Below are 26,120 nucleotides of genomic sequence, written 5' to 3'. Positions count from 1 at the left end.
AGTTAGCAATCATTTTGGGAAGAACTTTAAATGTCTGCCTGGAATTAGCCCAGAATGAAAGGAAATGCATTTTAGAAGGTTTGGCCTGGACGGCAGTGTGGCCACATCGTTCGATGTGTGAAACTCCCATAAGATCAGACACATTCGTCTCTGATTATTATAAGCACACCTAAAGAGGTCAAAACCAAATGGATATGACCTAGTGGTTGTTTTCCGCTTTTGACTTTTCACTTTTCTCTCTCTCTTTAATGAGGCAAATAACTGAGGTTGGTTAGACTTTGAGCATTTAAGAGTAATTCACGATACTCTTGGGAATAAACAGAAGCAACTTTCGGTCTTGATATTAAGATTTTTTTTAAAATCGAATTGTCTAAATAATCAGGAGAATTCCATTTTTTGGACTTTTCTCAGAATAGCCTGTAAGTTTGTGCTACTGGAAATATGCACTGTCTGTTGCCGGTCCCCATAACTCCCTAGAATGATTGCTTAGGAAGTCACATACTGACCAGTGTTTTGTTTTGTTTTTATAAGCCTTTTTATTGGTTTTAGAGAGAGAGGAAGGAAGAAGGGGTGGGGGGGGGGAGAGAGAGAGGGAGAGAGAGAGAGAGAGAGAGAGATCAGAGAGTGAAAAATCAATAGGCTGCCTCCTGCATACTTTCTATCAGGGATTGAGCCCACAGCCCAGGCATGCTCCCTGATCAGGAATCGAACTGGCAACCTTTTGGTGCACAGGATGACGCCCAACCAACTGAGCCACACTGGCCATGGTTTTATCCCATATTAAAGTTGAGACTGATTAATGCTTATAATTTATCATTTACTTAAATCTTTACTGTACAAGTGAAAGTTGAGGGCAAAGTTGCTCCTTTTACTAGGCTTCTGATTTATCTGGGCACTGGAGAGACTACGATAAAAGCAAGATCTTTCCTTACCTAAGTTCTTCAGGAGACACAGAGGGAGAATTATGCTGAAGGTGACAATCACCACCAGGACACGGCCATCCACGTACCAGGCTCTGAAAGACATTTCAGCGGGGAGGTCACATTTCCTTAGAAAAATGACTTTTTTTTTCCTTTAAGAGTAAAATTTCACAATATATTTTTACTAATTTTTTAATTGCTATTAAATTTTATCATTATTCAGGTTCTATCCAAACACTTCAACGCAACCGCTACTCTTTTACTGCGGTCTTTCCCCCGTGTGATGGGAGAAGCGATATTGTTCTCTTTTCCTCCTCGATTGGCCGATGTGGCATTCCTTTGAATTATTTATGTGGTTTCAAAGCTGAATGCACACATTGCATTCTGTCAGATTACAACTTGTATCCTCAATTATTTAAAGAGAAAGTTCCTTTTTGTTTTGCTTGCCTGATATCCTCGAAAAACAAGTCACCACAGGCTCTCTCCCTTATCTCTTGTGTTTGACCTTAAGTCCTGATTATAGAACACTAGGGACTATGGCTTCGATGGTTCTCCTTTGAAAGAAAACAGAGAAACTAAGACCCACAAGGACTATTAAACAAGAGGGAGTCAAAACATAACAGCTGTACCCAATGTAGATGCAAAGTTTTCCAGCGTTAACTACATCTTTAATGAAGGTGGCTCATGTAAGTTTTGCTTCCAAAATGCTACGTCCCTTCTTGAAAAAAAGAGTCTCAATTTTTTTTTTTTGCGTGTTCTACATCTGTGTTAAAAAAATACTCTGTATCTGTTCCATTTCACAGAAACTAGACATAGATTTTACGCTCTTGAGAAAATGCAGCATCTACCGTTTTGCAGCCTGACGGATGAATCTGCCTTGGAAGTGCTCATATTCAAGGGATTCTCTCTGCTTCTTTTATTTAGGTAACTCAAGAGAAAAGTGTTGAAACAAACAGAAAAAAAAAACAGCCTGGGGAAAACTTTGCTTCAGCAATTTTCATAAAACAAAAACTTTGGTTAGTTCACATTTCGATTAAAAACATTTTAATTATCTTACAAAAAAAAAGGGTCTATGACTTACGAAAATGTCTCTTCCTTTCCCATTAGGAACTTTATGGCAGAGGGTAGTTCATTTTTGACTATGAAGAGGTAGCTCAGCATTGCTAGAGGAAAAGGAGAACATTTTAGAAAGAAGATACTGAGGTTCATGTTGCAAGCCATATAAAAGGTTACCAGCCTGTTCTTAGACTAACCTTCAGTCAGACACAAAAGCGGCGTTAGATACTCTCACAGTTTCCTTGGTTTTAAGTAAGTGACTGCTGTCTCCGCTTTACTTTCCACGTTCCATTTTAGCAATGGGAATGGTAACTTCTTGAATTACGTTAAAATTCATGTGACCACCCAACCACCAGAATTAGAAACCATCATAATGTTCAACCTACTTTATTTTTATTTAAATATATTTTTATTGATTTCAGAGAGAGGAAAGGTGGGGGAGAGAGAGAAATATCAATGATGAGAGAGAGTCATTGATCAGCTGCCTCCTGCATGTACCACACTGGGGATTGAGCCCACAACTTGGACATGTGCCCTGACTAGAAATTAAACCGTGACCGTCTGGCTCATAGGTCGACACTCCACCACTGAGCCACGCCAGCAGGGCCACCTACTTAAAGTTAAGCATCGAAGCACGTTTGTGTTTGCTTTTACCTCCTGTGTTCTGTAGAGAGGTGGCTCCGAAGATGACAAACTTCCCCGTGGTGCCGAAGACCTGCTCTCCCAGCTTTTCATAAACCATGCAACCTATTTAGACATCATATTTGAGAACACAAGAAATGACAGGGCTCTAAAAGTTAACACTAACCAAGATTCATCATGCTACTGACTATTCCCCAAGTTATTTCATGTCTTTCTCAAAACCACACAAATGGCCTTCTTGACTTTGCAAGGGTTAAGGCGTTCTCGTTATAAAACAACCTTGGCCACTGGTTATGCTCATATGCATGCATACAAGTCCTGTGGTTGATCTCTTACCCCTTCACCACCTCCCTAGCACCCCCCCTCCCCCCCGCCCCGCCTTCCCTCATAGGTTGGACAGTCTGTTTGATACTTCTATGATTCTGGTTCTATTTTTGTTCATCAGTTTATGTTGTTCATTATATTCCACAAATGAGTGAGATCATGTGATATTTATCTTTCTCTGACTGGCTTATTTCGCTTGGGGGGTGGGGGGGGCCGGGGAGAGGTCAGTGGCAGAAAAGGGAGACTTATGTAATATTTTAAGCAATAAAGAATTTAAATAAAAAAAATAAAAAAACAACCTCTTGACATTTTTAAATGTCAGACATGACCACAAATTCTCCTTTCTCAGGTTGGCTACCAAAGCATTACAATTCAACCATTAGGTCATAAGGCTTATCGTTGACTACCTTAAATAGTCCTTTCACTTTACTGGGGGGAAATCCCCACTCTGACGTGTTGTCAGGTCTGGTGAGTATCATTAAAATAAAGATTTGATTTAAAAATAAAAATCCTGAGAGTTGGGATAAAATGCTCTTTTTGCATTAATAACCTGAATGTTTAGGCTAACAAAGAACTATCTTAATCATATTCCATCAATGTCTCATGTATTCTAAATATAATAACAAGTTCAGAAACATGTGATAGTCATGCCATCAGAATTCTGATTGTTTGTAAAATTTAGTTCAAAAATAAGCAACTCACCTAAGAGAGCAGTCGAGAAGTCTACCTAAACAATAATTTGGCTACAGCAAAGTTCTAAAGTATTCAACTAGCCTTTCTCAATAAATACTAAAATTCAAAGCCATTCATTTTTTAAAAAGTGTTTCTATTTCTTTATGACAATTCATCTCACATTTTTAAAAGGTTCACAGAAAGTAATATGGGTCAGGCTAAATTAAACTTTTGTTTAATCTCTCATAAGACTGGTGTTTAAACCAGACAATGGTTAGACCCTCAATTTATTACAGAATGTTCCAGTTAAATGGAGTCGTCTATTTACAATAACAGTCGGCCAATGTAGTTTTAGCGAATGCAAAAGTCAAAGTATTACAAACATAACCCAGTATCCCAGGAATAGAAAATAAACACTTCAGGTATTACACTGCCCAGAGTACTTGAAATGCTTTCCTAGCACACTCACTCCCATAGTCCCTCCGGAGTAACGTTTTCTCCTTGAAATAGGCACGGGAGAGAATGAAAGCTCTGTTTACTTTAAGAACTTGGAGGCTATAATGTAAAAAACATGGGATCCTTGTTCTGAATTTATAAAGACCTGGGGAAAAACCAAAGCCTTTAAAATGAAGTCATCTTAAACTAGAGAAAAAAAAAAAAAAGAGGTATAATTGAGGGTTTACTTTAAATGACGACACCATTGTGCATTCTTCACGACACTTTAATTTATAGTTGCTGTATCTATTTCTCTGGGTAAATATTACTACAGGTCTTCCAGGGACTGTCGGTCAAAGTACTCTTTATCTTTAATAATCAAGTTTCTGAGCAGGGAGAGCATCGTTTGTTTACAATTCCATCACCATCAAAATCATTCCTCCTGGCTTTAACAATAGGAGACCTATTAGCAGCTTACCTGTTTCCTTTGAACAGATCAACAGAAGGTTTATTGAATATATAGACAGCAGTGTCACCGAAGACAAAAGTACCCTAAAGCAAAGCAAAGAAGTCGTGTCATAACTGTAAAAGAACATACTCTGACCTTATTGTTTGAGAAGGGCAGAGGCTTGTTTATACGGTTAACACTATTTGTAGATGGTATCCGAATTGTGGAATCTATTAGTCATACCTTCTTTAAAATCCTTGATCAAAATGTTCCACCAAATAAAGAACTGCCCATTAGAATCTGAGTAATGAACAGTTCAAATCCTTTACGTAATTCAAAGCCTAAATAGTAATCTGAGATCATTTCAGTTGGGATGACTCTAAAACAACATTATGAAAGATTTTTGCCCTGTTCCCTCTGAGTAAGGAATGAGGAGGGGGTGTGGGGTTGGGGAGGCTGGGGGAAGGCTTGCTGTGACCCTACTTAGGTCAGTGACCATGTGACTTTGGGCAACTGGCCCAATTTCTCCCATCCCTAGATCCCTCACCTATAATATAAAGACACAAGCTAAATAATATCTAACATTCTTTTCATCCAATTATTCTATGGCTATTTACGAATCTATGCATCGGACCATTGAGATAATTCACTTTCTTTGCACCTGGTTCCTCTTGAAAGAATAAGCACCTCTTTTAATGGGTGGGGAAAATTTTGACAATCAAGCACAATGAAAATACTTTTTTGGATGATGAACTCATGTTTTTGTTTTAGTACTTCTAGCTCATTATCAAATCCTCCTCAAGAAAAAGCACAGTTAAAATGATGTGGCAGATTTACCTAGATTATTTCTGTATCATTTGGTTAAAGCAGACATCATCATGGAAACTAAAGCCTATTTATTAAAAAGAAAACATTTCCAATCCCCCAGATGAAAGCACTCACTTCCTGATGTAGGGAAGTACATCCCTAGCACAATACATCACTGTAATTGATTCTCTGTCTGAGTAATTAAGGCAATTATTTTTCTAGCAAGTGCTATTGGCAGGTCCTTGGCACAACCTGCAGTTCTCTCTGCACAGGCTGCCTCCTTCCCAAACCCGCTCACTACCGCACACACCTGCTGAACCTCTGCCGTCGGGCCCAGCTCGGATGTCACCTCCTTGGGTGCCTTCCCTTGCCCCAGACAGAAAGACTGCTCCTTTGCTCTCTTGGGTTTTATGGCACTTTGTTTCCCCCATATCCACTGGGGGTACAAAATGACCAACTGCAGAGTCGGTGGGCTGCCAGAACACACAAGAGGAACAGAGCTCAGCAGAAGTAAAACAACACTGGGAGAAAGAACAGAAACCCCAGCACTTAGGATGGAGGTTAATAAATAGAGGGGAATTTAAATAAAGATACGGCTGTAAGGAAGTGCCTTCATATATAGACCAAGTTAGCGAAGATCCTTGAACAGGAGGGTGATAAAGAGGGTAAGTCCCTTATCATCTATTCTGGCTGAGGGACACAAGAAACTGAGAGCAAGCATGTTTTATTAACCACTCCAGTAGTTTCGAATATGTAAAGGAACATGATGTGATATGCTCTGCCAGAGAGTAAGATATAGGAGACAGTTGGGGTATGATTTTTCTTTCATCTTTTAAGATAAACAGTATTTATGTGGAAGAAGTAAGATCTGAGTTTCATTCAGAGTTCACACATGATTTTAGGGGCACTGAACAGTAAGTGGCAACTTTGACATGTGCATGTGACAGGCCACCGAACCCCAGGTGGAGGTAGGATGGAGGCAATTTTAGGATAAGCCATGTGCTACGCTAGAGTGACTACGTACCCTGCTGAGTCAATTCTCCTGGGACTGACCTGAAGAGGAGAGGACTTAACACTGGGCCCCAAGCTAATGAGCACAGAGTATGACCTTGTAGGAGCTATGTGCCTAGCAGAAGGGATAATTACCAACAGCTACGTAATGATTAACCAAAGGCCCTACGTCCGGGCAAATGGGTTACTTTTTAGCAAACGAAATATTCTAAGGAAACTTCTTGGAAACTTTAACACATTCTATTTGGTTGAATCTCTTTGTAGATGATGCTCAGCTGGCCTACGGCCCTTGGCAAGAGATAAAGAATTTCTTCATGAACTCCTATTGCTTCTTTTTCTTTTCTTTCTTTTTTTTTTTTTTTTAATGGGAGATGGGTGTGTGTTTTTTTCATCTGCACCCAAGGATAAGTTTTTCATTGATTCCAGACAGAGAGGAAGAGAGGATGAGGAGAGAGAGAAACATCGATCCATTGCCTCACACACGAGCCCCAAATGGGGATTGAACCCTCAACTTGGGCATATGCCCTGACTGGGAATCAAACCCGCGACCCTTCAGTGTGGGGGACGACATGCTAAACCCTGAGCATACCGGCCAAGGCCCTTCATTTTCCTTTTCAGGTAAGGGAAGTGTTGATCAGGGGAGATTTTAGCAGGGAGTTCACCTATCCTCTTCCCCACACTTAACAGCCGAATGAAGTCCTCCCACAGTGATGAGAACAACTCCCTGTTCATGCGCCAAAGAGACTAACCTTGCACCCCAGACAAGAGGACCTGCGCAACGAGAGTATGATAGCCTTTGCCTTTGGTCACCCAATCTCTGAGGACTCTCCTCTCATCTCTCCCAAAACACAGATCTTCCCTCCAAAGACTAAAATAAGAACAAAAATATTTTTCTATCAGGTCACCCCTTGCGGATCCAAATTCTATATGTAAGATTCTAAGACTGCTTTAGGCTATAATAGATTCTAGCATTAATGGGATTAGATTTTTAAAGAGTAGATTCTTAGAAAGGACCAACACATTGTCTAATGGGCTATAATAGATCCTAGAAAAGTTTGAGGATCCAGTCAGAGATGTCAGAGACACAGAAATTGTGACATCTAAACGTAACTAACCTCAAAGACACAGACAACAGGAGGGTGAAAGTGGGGTGGGGGAGGGTGAAGAGAGTAAAGGGGGTCAAATATATTGTGAAGGAGGGAGACTAGACTTCGGGTGGTGAGCACACAACGCAATAAACAAATGATGTATTACAGAATTGTACACCTGAAACCTATATAATTTTATTAACAAATGTCACCCATATAAATTAAAGCGTGCGCGCGCACGCACACACACACACACACACACACACACGCCTAGCTATAAAATGAGATCACATGAGGTACTCCCGGCTCATGTAGAGCCCCTGAAAGAGGTGGAGGTGAAGCGGTAGTCACCCCTGCGGATCCAGAAATAGCTCGGATGGGGCTGCCACACAGGTGACTGCTTTCAACTCTCCCAGGACCCACTGCTCTCAAAATACAGAACCCTTGCTGGCCTCCCCAGCATGCCTCTCCCTGTCCTCTCCCAGCCAGTGACAGGTAAAGCAGCTTTTCTCAGTTTAGTGTGTGTGTGAATGACGTCAGGATCTTGTCACAGTGAGGATTCTGATGGAGGAGGTCTGGGGTGGGGCAGTTCTAACAGGCTCCCAGGTGATGCCGGTCCATGGGCCTCTCTTGGAGCAGCAGGGATTCAAGCGGAGCTTCGGCCCCGTGGTATATACATCTCAGTGTTTCTGATTCTCACGACCACTGAAGTAGGGCTACACCGCCCGCCACACTGTCGGCAGGTGGGTGCCATGCCAGCATTACAGCGCGATTACCCGTAACGTGGGCCCACAGCTGCGCAGGTGAGACTGCATTTAGAGCTGAATTATTATCATTCCCTGAGTCACTGACCTGCCCTCAGTGTGAAAGCAAGGTCTTATCTACTTCCTTTGGTTGACTTCCTCGGGGCATTAGGGCCCTGAGGTATATATTCACCAAGGTTTATATTTCCCACCCACTCCTGTCTGCCTCATCCCAGCCCGTTCCTTTCCTGGGGCTCTCTGGGCCAGACAGCCAGTGACGCCAAAGGCCTGGAGTAACCTCAGTCCTCAGTCCCCAGTCCCGGGAGGCGCCGAGGAGCAGAGAGCTGGGCCCTCTGATGGGGATGGCAGATTGGCCTCCCTCACATACACAACAGGCTGGAGTCTTTTGCTGCTGCCTCCCCGATGCCTACTCCCACGGCAAGGCCCTGGGACCCAGGGCACCCGACCAACGAGTCTTCTTTTTGTCCTTCATGGCCTCGGGCCGGTTTTTCATAGTCTTAATGGTACCTGGCTTCGTACTCAGAAATAAAATACATGTTCACCAAGGTATATATTTCTTCTTTTCAACTCCACACCGCTCCTCCACCAGCCATGTCTCTAGCGTTCCAAAAGGGATATGAGGCTCAGCGCACTATATAACTCTTCCTCTTCTAAACCTGGTCAAAGGTATAAAACTTTTACCACCCTCAATCCAATGAGCAGAAAGTCCGCATAAAAACTCCCTGCACTGGAGGAAAAGTGATCTTTAGCACCAGTCCTACTTTTATCCATCAGCATCTCCCACCAATCTTCAGGCCCTCACTCCAAAACTCAAGGATACATATGCTGGTCGAGGCAAAATATCTACACGACAATGTAAAACTTCGGTACAAGGAGACATATTGTTTACTGGCCAACCATCCTCCAGTCCTTCCCCCTGCTGTGACCTCTCTCTCAGTCCCTTCTCCCTCTCACCTTTCTTCTACATTTCCCAACTGTCTCCCCTTCTTGCACCTTTTCATTCATCTTTTATTGCCACTAACTCCACCTCCGACTCCTCCCAAGGGAAACATCTGTATGCAGTGAGTCAAGATTTAAAAGCACTGCTGAGCGGCGCACAGTGCTAGCTGGGGAAGAAGGGAGCTCTGGGTGTCCTGGAGAACCCAACTGAGAATGGTCAGATGTGGGGTTTCCCGGGCTAGTGTGCTGGCCAGCCAGTGGGAAAGGAAAGTCAGCGGGTGGGAAAGAGAGGGCTTTCAGTGCGGGCCCGTGCCATCTAAGCCGAGCAGGGAAGGAAACACAGACCAGCAGTTCTCAGTGACATTCAGGGACAGAGACAGGGGGAGTACGTATGCAAGGCTGGATGCTGGGAGTAGGAGAGATTGTGGTCAGAAGTCGGGTAATTGCAGAGGGGGTGGTGCAGCGTGGTTCCTGGCCAAGGGAAGCCGGGCAGGTGGGAAGCGTAAGTGGAGAGGAAAGAGGACACAGAGGAAGAATGGTTTATTTCTTGAGAGCTCAAGTGGAAGGGGATAAGGTGTCCTGGGTCCCTGATTCATGTGAAATTTCAAAATTACCTTTTACATACAAATGCATTTCCTGGAGCTTTAGTTTACTTTAATGGGAATTCAATATAATCAACAAAACACTTTCTTGATCTTTACTAAAATTAAATATAGGGGTCTTCGTTATGTTAGGTCCATATCAGAGCCCTCAGGCCTGGGAATCGGACTCCAAAGTCCTTACCACCACCACGCTGTGTTGTCTGCCCAGGGCAATGTGCAGAGAATGTGTAGGAATGACAGCAGAAGACAAAAACTTAGATTAAAATACATCAAACTATTAACAGAGCTCAAGTTTTAACAGTGACACTTTGGATGATTTCTTTATACTTTTAAAATTAATTTCATGCATTTTCAAAAAAGTCTTTAATGATTATTTTACCTTTACAATAAAAGTATTGAAACAAAAACTATAAGTAGTCTTTCTTTTTTTTTTTCAAATTTTTTTTATTAAGGTATTATATGTGTACATATCTTACCATTGCCACCCCCCACCCCACTCCCATATATGTATAAGTAGTCTTTCGAATGATATATTATTATTCCAAACCTTTTGGGGAGGGTGGTTAAATCCCAAGCCCCTATTTCATTTAAAGAGCTCACAAAATACGAAAAGAAGCAGAAATATATAATCATTCAGTCCTGAAGTGGACTTCTTAGTCATTAAATTCTGACTAAATTTCAACATTTTGAGGGTCAGAGGTCCAGCACCCCGGGATCTGATAGCATGTGGCTGTTTATAATATTTACCAACTGAACTAGGGAAGGAAAGGATGGTTTTAAAGGTTGGACAGGGAACAGGTGGTGGTCAATTATTTGTATAATTCATTCTATGTGTTTCCTTGTAGGTAAATCTAAATTCTTTGGTGCAAGGCTGCTCTTAAAATACCCTCACTGTTGGTTAAATATTTTATTTTGTCTAGAAAAAGAAATATGTATCGCTGATGACCAAATCAAATAATATCAACATATTTATTCCTAAAAAGAAATAAGTATTTAAAAGAGGTATGCAGATGGAAATATAATTTGTCAATTTAGTTGACACTTTGTGAGGTTAAACAAGTTAGGAGGAGGCCTGAGTGTAAATGAGGAAGCTGTATTAGTAAGAAAGTCATATGCCCCCACCACTTCCTGTTTTGCCTATAGTCCTTAGTAGAGAGCTGCAGGTTTGTGGGCGCTCCATTTATAACTCTTGACGTGTCCTTCCATTCCCAAGGATAAACAGTTTCCCTTCTCCTCGAATCTAGAACCTTTCCATCATTTTAAAATGATGCCCCCTTTATCATACTGTAAACATGTACCCCTTCAGTGACAGAAAAACTCCGTGTGGGATTTTTGCGCATGCGTGCGCAGATAACACACTCTTACCTCTCTGGGGCGGAGAGAACTGACTTATCAGACACATCTTAGATGATTCACCACCTAAGCACAACTGCTCAATTTTTAAAAACAATGGGTGGGACCCATCTCCTACGATTGCTAACTCTTCCGGTTTACAAAATAGGCACTCATTTTTAGCATAATACTCATCATTAAATAAAGGAATGTGCTATACTTGGTGAATATTTTGGACTTTCACTCCATTAGGAATGATGTGTTTGCGGCTTCCTTCATACTTTCCTACTGTTTCCATGGTCACGGTGCACATTTAAGGAGAGATGGGAGAGTTAAGAGGAAGACTCCATGGGTTTGTGGTCGTCCCTTCCCTTTCCCACCACCAGTTAGTGTCCTCCAGGGCAAATTACTTAGCCTCTATGAATCTTACTTTATCTATAAAATGAGGATGATAAATAGGATTGTTATAAAGATCCCATGAAACATGGTGTACTTTATAACTATCTTTTAAAATCTATATATATTAAAAAAAAATTAAAAGCCATTCTCAGCTAGCAAGTCATACAAAAAGAGGCTGCAGGTGGCTTTGGCCTGTAGGCTGTCGTTGGCCGATACAGATGTAGATCAGTGATACCATGTGTCTGATGTAAGGTGAAGCCTGTGGCCATAGAGCAAAGCAAAACTAACTGGCCCACACAGGGCCAGCTTTCCCACTCTACTGGACCAACTACCACGCCGGGAGTAATGAAGTTCAAGTTAACCTTGAAAACACAAACTTCTGGACTCTGCTGACCTATTGTGCTGATAGACACACCTGGCCGACTATAAGCCAGAACAGTGAACGGAAAAGGCATCCTATGCATCCTGGAGGTGAGTCACCCTATTAAAACCTTAGTATAGGTAAGTTGCTTCTTGCAAGCTAAGAAAAACGCAGTGCTCCAAAATGTACCGGATGCAACTCAACACCGATAGGACTGAGCTCCGTGGACACTCTCTTGCGCATGTGCGCGCAGACACCCACTCCTGCCTCTCTGGGGCCAAGAGAATTGACTTCTTGGAACCCCTTATCTGGCACATCTTAGATGACTCACCAACTAAGCAAAGCTGCTCAATTTTTAAAAACAATGAGTGGGACTCATCGCCTATGATTGCCAACTCTTTCTGTTTACAAAACAGGCACTCATTTTGTTTAGCACAACGCGCACCACTTTCTCATTTCCCTGTTTCTGAACCGCTTCTTATTCCAGGGCATTTCAATAGAGTTCAGTGGCACTGTCACTGTCCTTTTTACATGTATTTCAAATGTTGGCAAGCCCGAATGTGCCATTTCTCCCCTCCCAGTATTATTATTCCCAAACAAGAGACTCGGATGCTCATGATTTTTGCTGCCAGCTGAAGGACAATTTTCTCTTCAGATCATTTCTAGGGAGCAGTGACTATAACTCAAAGAATTTTAAAAACAAGTAACTGATTGACAAGACAGAAGATGAATGCAACCAACCCATGGACCTCCTAGGATCACCCCTCCAGGGTTTCCTTACTGACTTCCTCTTTTGCCCTGTTTTTATGACAATTTGGTCTTTCCTTGGGAGGCAAAGAACTTCTGGCTTAGGAATGCACAGAAAAGACAATGTAACATTTACAGGGAATAACTTGAGAAATATCACCCAGACCATCTTTGTTACGTTAAGAGCAAAATTGTCAACTTGGTGGGTGTGATTCTAACTTTCTGGAATATATATAAGGTAATATAGCAATCATAGCTCAGGACTATTGTAGAGCACTTACAAAGGTACTGCAATTTCACTCCTGTTTAGTAGAATTTGCTGACTTTAGAAAGCTATGTTGACGCAGAGCACAAACCTCCTGATAATGAGAAGCCCATTTCTGCAACCCAACAGTAATGATCAAATACCTATAATAAATGAACAGCACTTAGAGCTATGTGCTAATGGGTCTATAGCTCCAGTTCCATTTCTGTCTATCCCTTGTGTAGGCCCAACTGTAAAACACTGAATTTAAGCATAAAGGCACCTGACAGTCTGATCTCAATTTGCAGAGACCCTTATTCTTTAGGTTTACCCTTACCGGCATGGCTACTCACTGGCTTGTTTTGTAAACACTGTAATTATAGACAACACGATGTTGCATATTTTTGGTGGTAGGATAACGATAAGTGGTCCACAAAGGTAAATACTGCGAGAGAGACAGGGACAGAGAAACAGAATGAATTCACCTACAATCGAAGCGAACAATCCCCAAAGCGAAGGTAATTGCTATAAACTGACAATGACAACTAGTATCCTTTTTGCAAATAGCAATTTAACAACAAATGCCCTTTTAGCCATGCAATACTAATCTCAAACAGTATCTACTAATCTCTTAACAGAAATACTCTGAACTATTTTGAATTTTCAGATGAAGTAGGCATTCCCAGGAGAGTAACCACAATAACCTTGTGATTATTATATCACTACATCTCCACAGCCTACTTAAAATTTGAGGGTGAACTAAACCTTTCAGTTCGTTTTTTTTTCTTCTGATAAGTTTGCAACAACAAGGAGAGCCACTGTTTTGCCTCAAAGCCTTGTTTCCCATTTTGCAAAGTCGAATTCTTCTTACTCATTCATTCATTCATTCATTCATTTCAGTGAAACATTCTTGAGAATCAGCTACATTGCAAGCACTGTTCTAGATCTTGTTGTGGGGGAGAGGACTGAATTCAACAAGGAAGAATTAGACATTAATCCTGCCTTTGTAGGGCTCACAATTTAACAGGGAAGGTTAAATATATACCTAAATAATGCCTTCCAGGACCATCAGGGTGCACCATGGGACTGCACATCCCCACGGCATGGGACTGGGGAGGTGGAAAGGCCGCGCTGAGAGGCATGGTGCAGGGGGCCCCTACAGAAAAGAGGAAGGTCAAGAGTGGCTGATGCAGAGGCAATCTGAAGGGAGGTAAGGTAGTTCAGACAGGTCATATGGCACCCATTTCTCATTCTAGCTCTCATGCATGGTCTAAATATCTACACTGAAAATATTTTTTTCTCAAGTTTTCTGTAGGTAAGAGGAAAAGGAAAACGTTGCACTCGTTTTATGTTCCCTAAAATACAGCTGGTTTTATGTTCTCTAAAAAACAGCTGTTTTCAATAGTTTTTTTCCCTAATAGCACACGGTTAAAAGGTAATTTAAAGACTATAAACTTTCCACCCCCAGTCCATCCCCAGACCCTGAATCACTATCCAGAAGTAACCACTGTCAACAGTTTTCTTGGGTTCTCTACCCAGATAGTCTGCAATTTATGCATATGTACACTATCTCACCCCACGCTCACTTCACCCAACATTCAGTTTGTTTTCACATCATACTATTCCTGGGAAATTTTTTTCCATACCAGTACAGATAAATCTATTTTACTCTTTTAAATATTCTAGTTTATGGAACTACTATGGTTATTGAAGCAATTCCTTAATAATAAACTTGGCTTTATTTGACTTTGGTGTTACTTGGCTTTTAATTCTTAAATACAAAAGTTCAGTTAAATCCTTAGAAGATATTAAATCCAAGGGCTCCTGAAGTCAGTGGGAAATCTTAAATAGCAGATGAGGCAAAGTCAGGCACAGCTCTGACACAGAGGAAGCAGTTCAGAAGGTTCACTGGTTTTGCAATATACGTTAGGCATATATGTTACTTGCCGTCACCGGGCACGAGAACACCATCCTCCTCCCCCCGCACTCCCCACTTTGTCTACAATTTGGTATACTCAATATTGCAAAACCCTTTCATTACAATAAAGGTGATGGTTCTTGGTGGAACAGTAGTATAATAATTCAGGAATACTGACTGATTACACAAGGCGATTTAAACGCTAAAGTATCAACTTGCAAGTTTCCATTGATAAGAATAAAATCCCCCTCAGGATGTACATAAATAATGTAAGTTCGGTTTCTGAAGAAGGCATCACGAAAAGAAAGTGGTGTCTTAGATCACACAGGTTCCAGAGTCCGGGTGGAATCCTGGCTCCCCTACTTTCTAAGTCATTATCAAGCCTCAGTTACTTCATCTGTAAAATGGCACTGATATTTATAGTGCTGCTGGTGGAGACTAAATGAGATAATATGGCATATGCGGGCTGGGGCAAAAGTAGGTTTACGGTTGTTCCTATGGAAAATAATACAATAATTAATAAATTACAATACAATAAGCTGTGTTTCACGTACTCACAACTGTAAACCTACTTTTGCTCCACCCTGTACAGTTACCATTCTATAAATTTTAACCATTATAGTGACCACCTAATGAATACGTTAACAAGCATTTGCCATATAGTGTTAATATATAGCAGGCACCACTGGTGTGCTCTCCCCTTCTCTAACATACACACACACCCATTAACTTCTTTTTCTTTTTTATATATTTTTATCGATTTCAGAGACGGAGGAAGAGGGAATGAGAGACAGAAACATCAATGATGAGAATCACTGATCGGCTGCCTCCTGCACCTCGCCCCACCAACTGGAGATCGAGCCCGCAACCCTGGCATGTGCCCTTCACCAGAATCGAACCCGGGACCCTTCAGTCTGCAGGCTGATGCTCTATCCACTGAGCCAAACTAGCTAGGGCCCCATTAACTTCTCATACATAGCAGCCCTATGGGTTATTAATTAACAAATGTCTTCTTGCATACCACTTTTCAAAGTGTGCTTTTAGATACATTATTGTTTTTATTCTCACAAACACTACCCAAGTGAGACAGAAAATGGAAAACAAGATCCGCAAAAGGCTGGTGCTATAATCAACCAAAATAAAATTTAAACTATTGTTTTATTCAGATGTTGTTTCACAATGAGCATTTCAAACAGATTGCTCATAAACCCAGTGTTTACAAATAACTATGCTATCTCTTCAAGCTCTCAAAAATGTAATGAGTTACATTCTCCTTTTTCATGGTTTTAAACTTAAGGGCTACATTATTAAAAGAATAATAAATAATATTACATGCTAAGAAATTATGGAAAAATATTAAGTATTTATTGCTTAATAGATTCTGTATGGTGCAATAAACTTCTCCTTTACCTAGCACTATGAGGAGGTGATATATTCTAAAGAGATTCATTTTCTATAAAATATATGCCTTTCATAGAAATCTTTAGATAATGTAACTTTCCTATTGTGGGCTGGGGTAAAGGGGATAGTATTGTAAAAAAACAAAACCACAAAAAAACAAACAAACAAGACAAACCAAAACCCACCATTCTTCCATGCCAATATTTACTTTCATGCCAATCCCTACTTTTGCTTTGATGGAATTATGGGAAAGCTGTGTGAGAAGATTAGCGAAAGAAGAGGCAGTCACAGTGGAAGGAATTTCTTCCTTCCCATTGCCTTTTCCTTGGATCTCCATTCTCGGGAAAACTCAACTCAACAGGTGCGTATCACCCTGAGGAATTTGTGCCTCGGCATATTCCCAAATTGCTGCTTCAGGATACAGCCCCATTTCGTTTCCAAAAGAGAACATATACATCCAGATCAAATGTAAACTGGGATTCCTCACTCCCCCACTTCCTGTTCCTCAGAATTATGAGGCCTCAGAGTTCAGGAAAACACAAAACCTCACAGCATTCAGAATTCACTGAATCTGCCCTATTTGAATCAGATGTGTGTTGAACAGGGTTGACAGCCATTATGGTTAGGCTGAAAAAAAATGAGCCCCAAAGTCATCCAAGGAAAAGAAATCACCGCAGCTAATTTTCACAGGAGCCCAGTGAGGAGCCCGCAGCCAGGCTCAGTGAGACACAGAGGAGCCTTCCCAGCTGCTTTTCTAAAGAAGCCTGGACAGGCTTGGACTCTTTTTCCTTGTTGGCCGATATGAGTCTGGAAGAGGGCCCTGTACCAGATGAAATGTCTTGATCCTGCCAACTGCTTCTTGGCTTTGAGCAGCTGTGGGAGCAGCTGGTTTTACAACACACAGAGTGAGTCCTTGTTCTGAAGGAGGAGGGTTCTACCTGTTGTGAGAAACTTAGAAGTTTGGGTCTTTATATATAACTACCTTCATGAGCTGTAACCTGAAGATTTGGTGTGTTGTGCTTGCTATTCGCATGTCTTGCAAATAACCAAATGATCTACAATAGTTTTGTCCAGGGGAAATCTTCCTGCAATGATGAAAGTCACGTTTATCCAATTATTTGCTTTCAATCAGAAATTAAAGTCATGAGATAAGAAATCAATTATCCCTGCACCAGCATAATTAAAAGTCAACTGAATTCCAGGAATCATAGATATCCTACTAGAGATATTTTTTTAAAGGTATAAAACCTATAGGAGAGTAAAAACTTGAGAGAAGACAATAATAACAAAATTTCAACAGCTGAAAAGTAGCAGAGCTGAATCTTAAATTGGCAGTGGAGAAAGCCAAGACTAATCCAATTTATACCACAGAATTCCCAAAAGACCCTGGGGGCATTACTGGAAGTAGGTAACAATGGCAGGGCTAAAATAAAAGAGGATCTGTTTAACTTCTTTTAAGAAATGGCTAGATTCCCCAGACCAGGCACCTACTCTGAAAAGCTGTGTGACTACACCTCTCCCATCCTGGCAAAAGATACGTATCCCAAGATACATTCTCTGGAAAGTATAAAATGTAAGTCTCTGGGTGAGAGACTCAGCACAACTTGGGGGGGAGGGGGAACTGTAATGAACACTGGGATTGGGTCAACACATGCATGCTGAGGTTGTCACCCCAACCCTTTGCCACCGCTTGGTTTCCAGAAAGGTAGCAGCAATGCCTAGACCCTCCCAGCAGGTGACTGGAAGCTCTCTGGGTGATTTGAACAGCCAAAGAGAAACGGACACTGGTGGTTCCACAAGAGCCATTAACAGCACCTCCAGTAAAGCCAGTGACAACAAGCCCCATCAGTGTGTATCAGGCTCAAATTCACTTTGCCCTCCCTCCCCACTCTTGAATATAACAAAGAAGGATGACTTGACATCGGAGGAAAGATTCTAAAATGAAAGACAGAGTCCAAAACAAACAACAATGTCAATTTGCACCACAGGAATACAATCAGCAGAATTCAAATTGTTGGAAACGCTATATGACAAATGGCCTGGTTTCTTCAACAAATAAAATGCATGAAGGGGAGAACCAAGATGGCAGCATAGGTAAACACCTATACTTGCTCCCTCTTACAACCATATCAAAATTACAGCAAAAGGCAGAACTACCACCACCCAGAACCGAGGGAAAGCTGGCTGAGTGGAAGTTCCACCACTAGAGAGGTGAAGAAAGCGCAGTGAGACTGGTAAGAGGTGCAGAGGCGCGGAAAGTGCTGGTACCTGGATGTGCTGCTCTTTTAATAGGGAGGGAGATACAAGCTCCTGCTTGCTCTGAACTCCAGTTCCAGGCGAGACTCTGGGGGACCCAGACACATTCGGGGAGAAACTGGACTGTCTGGCATCGGGACAGGAACGTGAGTGCGGCTTTCTCTCAGAGGTGCTCCCAGGGATCATTGTTCCTCAGTGGGGGCGCGGGACGTGGAGACCCAGGGACCTCTCCGGTGCAGGGCTGACTGGCAGCCATTGCTATTTGCTCTGCCCTGGTGATTATTCCCACCCAATTTACAACCCCACCCAAGCTGTGCGCATCGGCTTTTGCATACGAATGGCCTGTTCTTTCTCCGCCTAAAAACCTGCCCAACTGCACCTGGGTCAGAGAGCCCCAGAGCTTCCAAAAGAAGGCCCAAGGCCCGGCAGCAGCAGCCTGCCTTGCTTTACAGCTGGGCCCTGTCTGGGCACTTCCAAACCCCATACAAAGAGGAGAAATCTGCAGATGTCTCTGTAGCTCCTGCTAGGTGGCCCCAGACAATAGGTGACCTTGCAACATCTTGGAGATCCAAGACCCAGTGTACCCAGTGGTCAGTGTGAGACCATAGTAGATTACAACTCTTCACATCCGTAAGAGACACACTCAAGGGGCAGACTCAGTGAGCACCAAAACCCCACTGAAAGCAAGTCCTGCCCCATAGGGTATCTCCTGCGCAACAGATCTTCCAGTGTAGACACAGCTGGTCATCACAGCCAATTGGCCTGGAGGTCAATTCCTCCCAGTGATACCAACAGAAATCAAAGCTCAACTACAACAAGACTGTGCACACAGCCCACAAAGGGGTGCACCAAGAGGGTCCACCTCAGGTGACTGGGGAGGCTGAGCCACTGGGCCCTATAGGACACCTAGCACACAAGGCCACTCTATCAACTCAAGGAGACTTAGCAGCCACCCAGTACATAGAAACAAACACAGGGAAGCAGCCAAAATGCAGAGACAGAGAATCAACTCACAAATGAAAGAAATAGATAAAAGCAAAATACTGGATATAGAGGTCAAAACCACAGTTATAAGGTTACTCAAGAATCTTCTAGAAACCTCTGAGAAATTTAGGGAGACCCTCAAGGATATGCAAAAGGACCAATCAGAAATTAAGCATATACTGACTGAAATAAAGAATAATATACAGAGATCCAACAGCAGACTAGAGGATCCCAAGAATCAAGTCAAAGATTTGAAATATGAAGAAGCAAAAAACACCCAACTGGAAAAGCAAAAAGAATCCAAAAATATGAAGATAGTGTAAGGAGCCTCTGGGACAATTTCAAGCGTACCAACATCCGAATTATGGGGGTGTCAGAAGAAGAGAGAGCAAGATACTGAAAACCTATTTGAAGAAATAATGACTGAAAACTTCCCCCACCTGGTGAAAGAAATAGACTTACAAGTCCAGGAAGCACACAGAACCCCAAACAAGAGGAATCCAAAGGACCACACCAAGACACATCATAATTAAAATGCCAAGGGAAAAGACAAAGAGAGAACCTTAAAAGCAGCAAGAGAAAAACAGTTAGTTACCTACAAGGGAGTACCCATATGACTGTCAGCTGATTTCTCAACAGAAACTATGCAGGCCAGAGGGAGTGGCAACAAATATTCAAAGTGATGAACAGCAAGAACCTACAATCAAGATTACTCTACCCAGCAAAACTATCATTTAGAATTGAAGATCAGATAAAGAGCTTCACAGACAAGAAAAAGCTAAAGGAGTTCATCACCACCAAACCAGTATTATATGAAATGCTGAAGGGTATTCTCTAAGAAGAGGAAGAAGAAAAAAAAAGGTAAAGATAAAAATTATGAACAACAAAGTGACAACAAATACATATCTATCAACAAGTGAACCTAAAAACAAATTAATAAAAAAAACCCTGATGAACAGAACAGACTGGTGAATGTAATAGAATCAGGGGCATGGAAAGGGAGCAGACTGACAATTCTTGGGGGGAATGGTTGGGGGGTGCGGGAAGAGATTAGACAAAGAGATTACACCTGTGGACAAGGTCAGTGGGCAGGGGGAAGGCCTTGAGTGGGGTGGGAACCAGATGGAGGGGAGCTATGGGGGAGAAAAAGAGGAACATCTGTAATAATCTGAACAATAAAGATTTAAAAAATAAATAAAATAAAATGCATGGAAAAAAAAGGAAAGAAAATGGAGGAAACTATAGATTGAAAGACACTTAAAACACATATCAACCAATTGTGCTATATGGACCCTATTTGAGTATTGATTTGAACAATCCAAGTGGTTTTTTTAAAAATGAGATAACCAGAGCAATTTAAATATTGGTTGGATGTTTAATGATACTAGGAAACTGTTGTTAATTTTTTAGATATGACATATTATAATTGTTTTAACAGTCCTTATATTTTAGGGAAATATGTTGAAGTATTTATGGATGAAATTATATGATAGCTGGGATTTGCTTCAAGATTGTCTGGGTAAGGGGACTGACTAAACAAGCGTGGCTATGGAATGAAGAAAACATGAAAGTCTTTTATAATATTATCTTTACTGTATGTTTGAAACTTTCAATAACAAAGAAAACTATCATTAGAGTCCTCAGAGAAGACAATAAAACAGAAACAAAATAATATAAAAAGGAATATTCAAAGAATTTTTAAAAGCTCCTGTAAATAAATAATAACAGAAATAAAACATTTAATAAAGAGTTAAAGAACAAAATTGAGGACATATCCTAGGAAGTACAGTGAAAAATTATAGAAATGAAAATAAAGAAAAGAATAAAAATTAGAGGACTAGTTCTCTAATGTTTAAAATCTTGGTAACAGTTCCAGGAAGAGTGAAAAGAGAAAGAGGAAGAAGGAATTCATCAACACAATAATGTAGGAAAAAGTCCCAGAACTGAAGACCATGAATTTCTAAAAGAAAAGAATGCATCCCAGCCAGGTGTGTCTCAGTGGGGTTGAGCGTGGACCTATGAACCAGGAGGTCACGGTTCGATTCTTAGTCAGGGCACATGCCCAAGTTGCGTGCTTGATCCTCAGTGGGGGACATGTGGGAGGCAGCCAATCAATGATTCTCTATCATCATTGATGTTTCTATCTCTCTGCTTTTCCCTTCCTCTCTGAAATGAATACAAAATATATATTTAAGAAAAAAAAGAAAAGAATGTGGCAACTTCCTAACTCAGTGGATGAAACAGGCTCACATCAAAACACATTATTGGAAACTGCAAAACATTGGGAGTAGAGATTTGACAGGTTTTCAGAAAAAGAAAAACAAAAACTCTGGCTATATTTGAAAGATCGGGAATCAGAAGTACTATAGTATATAGGACTTCACAACAGAAGAAACTAGAAAACAATGAAGTAATACTTTCAAAATTCAGAAGAAAAATTATTGCCAATCTATAATTTCTATATCCAACCGAACTACCAATTAAAGGTGAAGGTAGAATAAAAACATTTTCAGACATGAAGACCTCAAACATTTTATTTCTATTCATCCTTTCTCAACAACAAAGGCAAGGAAGTAAATACAGAAAGAGGAAGAAATGAAATACAGGAAACAAGGAGTCTAGCAGAGAAGAGAGGTGAAGGGAATTCCCAGAATAGTGACAAATAAAGATTTCAAAATAAAAGTTACTATCTATGACTCAGTACCCTTGTCTGTGGAACAGGGAGCTAACAATAGTACCTGTCTCAGACTTGTAAGGATTCAGCATAAAACACTCAGAGTAGTACCTGGCACAAAGTAAGACCTACTGGGTATTATCATTATCAAAGAGTTGACTCTACTCTATGTTAACATATAACTACTTAACATATTACAATAACTTTAAAAAAGAAAGAAATCAATGTAAAACACATTTCTGAACTGAACATACTTCCAGCTTTGGAATGACTAAAAAGAGTCATAGAACCATAGGGTTTAGGAGGTTGGCAGGGTTCTGAGATTTTTCTAGTGTAATTTTCTTGTTTTAAAGTGTAGGAAATTGAAGTTCAGAGTGGCTAACCTGCTTCAGACTACACAGGCATTTAGAAGAGGAGCTGGACTGGCAGTCAGCTATTTCATGTCATCACACTAAAAATCAGAAGTGCAGCTAGCCTCAGAGGGTCACACATACAAACAAAATCACCACAGAAATAGTTTGTCCAATTCAGTGATTATATCCTAGAACCAGGCACTGCGCTCAAATATACATAAGCAGAAAGGCCACATAGAGAGAGCTATTCAGAGCAAAAAAGAGAGGAAGCTACTGAATTAGGTTGACATTAAGGAAGAAAAAGTATTGAATTCATTGCACAGGAAGGACACCTCTGGTGGCTTTACACACAAAAGTGAGAATATTAATCCCTAATGCTCTGGACCAATATGAGGCAGCACTGATGTGCATTATTGATCCATGAGTAAAAGGATGGGAAGCAATGTACATCCATCACAGTTTTCTAAGCCTTTCTAAAGGAATACCCACCATTTTTAGGAATAGTAGTCTTTTTGGCCACTGCTACCCAAGTAATGATGCTCTCATCAGAATGATCTGGCAATGAAGACTACTGAACAAGGACAATGAAGAGCGTGAATACAGTCAGGGGAGAAAAGGCAAGATCCTGGGAGAAGAGAATTCCTTCCATGTCTTATCAGGCAAAGCACCACTGAGACTCCTTTGAGGTTTGAGAGGGTGAGAATTTTCCTGGTAGAAATTCTATGGTATGTCTTCATCTTGTTCCAACTGAAAATAAGCCCTCTGTACATTGGCACCAAGTCCCACTTAACCGTTTGAGATGAACTTATTTTAAAAGAAAATTGCCCATTTACTTTTCACTGAATTGCAGAAGAAAATACATGCTAATTTCTCTTCTTTAAAACACTGTCAACTTCTATGCTTCTTGAATATTTATTCAAACAATGTCTAATTACTTCTGGATATAGTAAATATTCCAAAGCAATCCAAATACTACAGTGGTGGACTAGTTGGATTAAACATCTCTTAATATTTTGACCATTTAACAGATTTAAAGTGACAGGTAAAAAGTTCAAAAATACAAAAAAATGCTTTTAATTCTTTTTATAAATGCCTATTTTGGTATATGTAATTAATAAGATTTTTCTTCTTTCACTTTCTTATAAACATTGGGTGCATCTTGGAAAATCATTCAAATAAAAATACAAAAGTATGTACTGGTAACTTAGCAAAGTTAGTAAAAACATAGAAAGAAATAAAAACTACTTTAAAATATTTCCAATTTCTTCTGTGCTTGAACAGAAACATACAGAAAACACAGTTTAAAACTGAAAAGTGCTGCAATGTCAACACTCACAGAAAAAGGAGGATTCCGGTGTTTGCCAGGGCAAAGGCGAGTCCCAAAATGCCACTGCCCATAATGGCGTTGCTCAGGTTAAAAACAGACATGCCTAATGAGGTTGTTCCTGGAATCTGAACAAAGAGACAAACATTCACACTAAGCAAAACAGTCCCCAAATCTGTTAATCACACCAAAGCCTTTAAAGCACTATTAGAAACCAACACAAATTAAATTCAAGAAAACCTTCCTTAGTGGTTTAGTTGATTTTTAATGGGTTTCCAGAGAAAATACATAGAATCTGAGGAACATCCTGGTGAATATAGATAGCTATGCCTTTGGTACTATGCTCCATGAATTAAAAACATCTGTCCCAATTTATGTGATTAAAAAATAAGCATACTTATTATAATGACACTTACGTATTCGTCACATTTCTTTTTTTCCAAGTGGCTGTTTGTGAGACTTCTTCTGCTTTCGCGGTCAGAAATAAACTTGCTGTAAAGACATGTATAATACATTTAACATCACGGCAGTGATTTAAGCTTAACGTTTTATCTAAGTGATTCATTACTTACCAAAACATATTACACATGAAAACTTATCAATCTAATTCAAATCATTTCAATCAGAAGACATTAAAACACTGTGTGCGATGTAAGTTAACTTTTACGTAGATTTTTCTCTAACTACAAATCAGATAATGTCAAAAATACTCTAATGCTGTCATGTGAAAGAATAGCAGAGGCAGGATTCCTTCTGAGCTCCCATTCCTGGAGTACAAAGTTATTAAATAGGAATTCCCTCTCCCCTGAAAAAAGGAAACGACTCTTTCTCCATCAAATATTGCTTCAGCACCTGCCATATGCAAGTCACCAGACAAGGTGATGAGAGAGACATGAGGGTATGTCATACGGGATGCAGCCGCTGAGCTATAGGAGTTCAGCAGAGGAAACTATGGTGGTGGGGGCAGGGCATTCGTCCATGGGGAGGGGCAGAACTGGGGCTTTAAGAAAGGGAGGGAGTTAGAAGGTGAGTTTGAATCCTCACTAGCTACAAGGCCCTAGGCTACCTCAGTTTCCTCTGTGAAAGGAGAGTAACACTATTACATTATCTCATGGGGCTCTTGGGAGGATGAAATCATCACTACAGCTCCAGACACAGAGTAGGAGCAACATGGGGGGCGTGGGACTTGAGCTGGGATGGGAAAGATTCAGGCAGGCTAAGTGGAGTAAATTGTCTGCAAATACATAGAAGGAATTCAGAATTCTCTGAGAACCATATTTGGCATTAACAGAACTTTATGGCCTAAATTTTTAATTTAAAAAAAATTCACCATTAAACCCTAGGTGGCTTGGCTCAGTGGATAGAGCATTGGCCTGCGGACTGAAAGGCCCCAGGTTCGATTCCCAGTCAAGGGCACATGCCTGGGTTGTGGGCTCAATCCCCAGTGTGGGGCGTGCAGTAGGCAGCCAATCAATGATCCTCTCTCATCATTGATGTTTCTATCTCTCTCTCCCTCTCCCTTCCTCTTTGAAATCAATAAAACTATATATATATATTTTTTAAATTCACCATTAAAAAAATTAGTGGTATTGTCAAAGTCCATTTGTTGGCTGCTTGTATTAGTAAAACATGTTAGGTATGCTGTTTCCTCTTCCAGAAAGTTAATTATTTGGTCTTAGTACGAACTAATCACAATAAGTGTTTCACTAATGAATGTAAAGCCACTTGAGCTGAACTATTTTTTAAAGAAGCATTCATCTTTAAACTGTACATTATATTTTCACATGCTTTTTTGAATAATGCTATGTTTCATAAGAAACCATTTTCAATGAAACCATCATCAATATTGGCTTTATTTACCTATATTTTTCATCATTAATCCAAGGGGCTCTGGCTTCTCCCTGGCATTACCTCTCCAAGTTTGCATTATTTTGCCAAAATAAACCAAAAACAGGCAGTATACAAACTTCCTGAGATCGTCACCTGGTATAAGCAGCACAATCTGTGGTTTACTCCCTTCAGCATCTGCCTTTGCCTAGCACCTGGCCAGTTACTGTGAGAGACCAAAAGGAAGATGAAGGAAAAAAACCTTGGTCTCTGAAACAGGAGAGACCACACTGGCTAACACCAGAATAGGAATGCCTGGCTGCACAACATGGAGATGAGATAAGGAATCCAGAGAAGGGAAAACCATTATTGGAAAGGATTATTGGAAAACCATTATTGGAAGGGATTAGCCAGAAGACACTTAAGGCCAGTGGCCTGATAAGTAGGATTACAGGAGAAGGACATGATGAAAGCACTATTTTGGAGACCAATCTGGCAGGTATAGAGTGTTTGGCCCTTTTCTTGCCCTTAACGTTTTAGAGCTTTCCACAGAATTGAGGGTCACAGGCCTGGCTAGAGAGAGAGAGGCAAG

General features: G+C 40.8%; 1 protein-coding gene across 2 annotated transcripts in view; it reads right to left on the bottom strand.

The window, feature by feature from the left end:
• Positions 1 to 26,120, bottom strand: part of SLC38A1 (solute carrier family 38 member 1) — a 77,748-nt gene that overhangs the window by 11,009 nt on the left and 40,619 nt on the right. For both annotated transcript variants that reach the window (XM_054719140.1, XM_008140586.3), the window contains 6 exons: positions 24,118 to 24,193; positions 23,714 to 23,829; positions 4,528 to 4,601; positions 2,631 to 2,723; positions 2,002 to 2,083; positions 933 to 1,015 (listed from right to left, as the gene is read on the bottom strand). In XM_054719140.1, the coding sequence (XP_054575115.1) occupies positions 933 to 1,015; positions 2,002 to 2,083; positions 2,631 to 2,723; positions 4,528 to 4,601; positions 23,714 to 23,829; positions 24,118 to 24,193 (524 nt within the window). The remainder of the gene's footprint in view (positions 1 to 932; positions 1,016 to 2,001; positions 2,084 to 2,630; positions 2,724 to 4,527; positions 4,602 to 23,713; positions 23,830 to 24,117; positions 24,194 to 26,120) is intronic.

The sequence above is a fragment of the Eptesicus fuscus genome, chromosome 7, assembly GCF_027574615.1.
Source record: "Eptesicus fuscus isolate TK198812 chromosome 7, DD_ASM_mEF_20220401, whole genome shotgun sequence".
Lineage (NCBI taxonomy): Eukaryota > Metazoa > Chordata > Mammalia > Chiroptera > Vespertilionidae > Eptesicus > Eptesicus fuscus.
This window is presented reverse-complemented; position numbering and strand designations above follow the sequence as displayed.